The sequence below is a fragment of the Tupaia chinensis genome, unplaced genomic scaffold (assembly GCF_000334495.1).
Source record: "Tupaia chinensis unplaced genomic scaffold, TupChi_1.0 Scaffold000217_1, whole genome shotgun sequence".
In the NCBI taxonomy this organism is placed as follows: Eukaryota; Metazoa; Chordata; class Mammalia; order Scandentia; family Tupaiidae; genus Tupaia; species Tupaia belangeri.
This window is the reverse complement of record NW_006159692.1, coordinates 6834296-6837944: the sequence shown is the minus strand read 5'-3', so window position 1 is coordinate 6837944 and position 3649 is coordinate 6834296. Positions and strand designations below refer to the sequence as shown.

The following is a 3649-nucleotide window of genomic DNA, read 5'->3' as shown; positions in this document are numbered from 1 at the left end:
GGCCCCCAGCGCGAGGCGGCTGAGTCCCAGACCACAGCCTGTGGCTGTGCAGGGGCTGCCTGTGGGGTTCCTGCACATGGAGGCCGAGAGGGGCTGCCTGCCTGCCTGTCTGGCCCCCACCTGTGACACTGAAAGCTCTGCTCAAGCCACCGCCCCAGGATAGTCACACCTGCAAGCAAGACAGGTGACCGGCCCCTACCAGGGCAAGGTCCCAGGCAATGGGTCTCAGCATAGCCCATACCATCCTTTGGCCTTTTCCGTGCTTGGAAATCTTCATAAAACCTTATGAAGATAAGGAGAAAAAAAGCTATAGGAAGATATTTAACAGAGAGAAAACCACTGGGCGGTGGGCATCACAGGAGCCTGCTACGGCCACAGGAGGACACCGGCAATCACAGAGACACCAGCGGGCCGGCCAGAGGTTCACGGAGACACCAGGGGGCCGGCAGGAGTTCCCCGGGTGGTGGAACCCAGTGACAGCCGGTGTCCCCAACGTATGCAACAGCCCTATAGTCGTTGTGTAACCAGAAAGCTGCTGTTTAAATTGCTCAATAACCGCCTTTTCACAGCCCACACCGCCCGAGACACACCTGTCTGCTGGTTGCAGCTGCCTCAGCAGCAAGTGCGCTGCATTTTCACCAACTGTCGGGTCACTGTGCCTGACGGCAGAGTGTGTTCGGGCTCCCCCGAGCCACGTGGCACACACCAGCCTACACTCTGCCGTAGGCATCTCCAGAGGCCCCACTGCGGGTGGCTGCCTCGTCTGACCCTGAACCCTCCAGAACTCACAGGAAGGATCGTTAGTCTGGGCCTCTGTGTTGCTGAGAGGCCCAGAAAGGGGAGGAGGGCATGGGAGAGCTGGATTTTGACCACCTGTTCCTGCACTCATAGGCCACCATGGCTTTCAGAGTCACCACTGAGTCCTGTCATTTGCCAAATGAAGGCGTGAGGGCCCCTCAAGCTGGGGGTCACTGTGGCTGGCTGGCATGGGGACAGGTGCTCAGGGCCAGCGCTGTCCTCTGGCTGAGCATGGATGGGCGCCATGGGCCTCAGGCGTGCGTACCGGCAGCTCTGTAACCTCCACCCCAGGAAGGCAATGCCCACACTCACACGTCACTTTGGGTGGTGTAGATATGGTCAAACAGGGACTCGATCGCCATCCATTTGACTGGAATCCGGCCCTAAGAGGCGGGGCGGAGGGGTGGTAAGAAAGGCATTAGTGTCACTCTGATGCCCTGGGACCTGGGGGTGGAGGTCAGGCGTGTCCCTGTTGCTTCCAGCTCTGGGGGACGCTGAGTAAGGGCTGGTATGCTGGGAGGGGCCAGGGCTCCTCCTGACCTCCCTGGGTGTTGCCGAGAGGCTGGCGGGACTGCTGCCCACCCAGTCACAGGGTGGGCTTGTCACGCTAAGAAGCCCCAGGAAGTAATCTATAGTGGGGAGTTTCGAGGAGAGTTCTGGGGTGCCCTGGGTGGTACAGAGCAGTGCTTCTTGATGTATGGGCCAAGGACATGTCTAGAAAGCCCTGATGTTCTGAGGGGACGTGTTTTAGGGAAACCACACCCAGTGTTCCCATATCGAGGACTTCTGACACCAATGGACAGGCCAAAGACCCTTCCAGAGGCCTTGAGGGAAGACGTCTATGCATGTGCCTTGAGGGTACTTTTCTCTTGCTGCACCACAGGCCCTTATAGCATCTCCATGAGTGCCCCCCCAACTCCACAGCAGTGCAGGGGACGGCCTCACAAGCTCTTTGCAACCCAACTTGAGAAACAGCTTTTCAAGGTGAGTCTTAAGATGCAAATAAATGTAAAAGTGCATGCCCTTTTAATGCACATTTACTGAGATGCCTTTTTCTTAAGGTGACCTTCAGGATTTATGTCCTTATCTGAGTGTGACCGTCTTGGGACCATGTCTGTAGCCACACTGCAGAGTCCGGAGGCCCGGCGGCTGTCACAGCTGCCTTGTGCCTCTGCACTCCATCCAGGACACAAGGGCTCCCTGGAGGACCAGTGGGCGGAAAGTCTCCATCCACGCCCTCCATGGGATGGGGGACTTCCGCTCAGCAGTTCTGAGATTTGCTGTCGCAGTGGAAACCCCAGCAGAACTGAAACATGGTCTTCACAGCCTGGGGCAACACTGATGGCTGTTCTAGCACCTTTGAACAAAGCTGAGTCATATCAAGTTACTTATATTTTTTCTTTTTTGAGCAGAGTCTGTTCTGAATTTCTTGTGACCCTGGAACAGCCCCAAGAACTCACTCTGCCTGGGCTGTCCCAGGCAGACTGCAGGTGGGTGCTGTGATGGATAACAAGACTGAGGGGCAAAAAAGTTGCCATGGAAACAGGACAGCGGAGGAGCCGAAGTGCCCAGGGCTTCAAGGACTCAGAGAAAGCTCCCTAGAGCCAAGGCCTCCTGCCAAAGAGAACCCCACTTCTAAAGCAGATCAACCCTCTCTGCAAAGAATCACCCCCAAGCTCCTGTTTGCTTCATTTCACTCTCCTTGGAGAAAAGAGTCAAGGTGTCAAGGAAGCAGGGACCTTTCATTATGTAGAGGTGACAGTGATTAAAAGCAAGAGAAGACATTGGAGGGGTCTCAGGTCTGTTCTGAAAGGGCGGGCGTGGCCCTCAGGAAGAGAAGGAATAGACAAGGGAAAATTCCTGAACTGGCTTTCTGAAGACCCAGGGATGTGGGGATGCGGGCTAGGACACAGTGCCACACTCTACGACCTACTTCATCTTTCCAGACATTCTGAGGGTGCTGCCCCTGCTCAGGACCACGCCCTGCCCATGAACCTCCTGCCAGCACACCCCGGAACCTGGCACCTTGCTCCTCTTCACGTAGGAATCCTCTTCATAAACATCCCGAGACAGCCCAAAGTCCGAAATCTTCATCTTGCGCCCCTCGGCTACCAGGACATTCCTGGCTGCCAAGTCCCGATGGACCAGCTGGGTAGAAAGAAACAGTAGAGACCCTTGAGGACAGGGCTCGGCAGCCGGTGGGACCACCAGCCAGAGGGACACAGTGCAGGAAACGCACCTTCATCTCGGCCAGGTACTGCATGCCCCGTGAAATCTGCCAGGCGAAGGAGATGAGGTCGCCCATGGTCAAGGCTCGCTCGTCTGGGTGCTCCAGGGAGCTGGAGTTGCGGCTGCCCCCGCCGCCCACATAGCCAGGCCCCACCTTGCGGCTCTCGCGGAGGAAACCCCGCAGGGAGCCGTACTTGGCGTACTCCACAATCAGGAGGAGTGGCCCTGGAGGCAGAGAGGGCCCAGGCTGTGGGAGTCGTGGGAGGCTGCAGTGCCAGGCAGCACATGGGCACCGACACCGCCCTGTGCTGGCCAGTAAGTGGCTCCAGCCCCAGGGACTGGGAGGATGGTGAGCCACAGCCCCCTCTTAGATGGCTCACTCTCCACCCCAGGCTGCCCACGTGGGCACAGCTCTCCAGGAGGTGCCCAAAGCTGGATGGCACGGGTTCAGCCCTTCCTGGAGGGCACCCATCTCTGCTGCTGGAATCTCACAGCTTTCCACACCTTCAGTCCTGCCGCAGTACCTGCTGAGGGCTGACGGAGGCAGAGGCTGCAGACCCGCCCGTTCTGCCCAGGCCTGGCTGGGGCTCTCTGTGCCCCTGGGAGACCCGCCCCCAGAGCA

The 3649-nt window shown here is 58.0% G+C and overlaps 1 protein-coding gene across 3 annotated transcripts in view; it reads right to left on the bottom strand.

Moving 5' to 3' along the window:
• Window positions 1–3649, bottom strand: part of RET (ret proto-oncogene) — a 27995-nt gene that overhangs the window by 5842 nt on the left and 18504 nt on the right. For all 3 annotated transcript variants that reach the window (XM_006147710.3, XM_027771503.1, XM_027771504.1), the window contains 3 exons: window positions 3038–3252; window positions 2824–2946; window positions 1111–1181 (listed from right to left, as the gene is read on the bottom strand). In XM_006147710.3, coding sequence (XP_006147772.1) covers window positions 1111–1181; window positions 2824–2946; window positions 3038–3252 — 409 coding nt within the window. The remainder of the gene's footprint in view (window positions 1–1110; window positions 1182–2823; window positions 2947–3037; window positions 3253–3649) is intronic.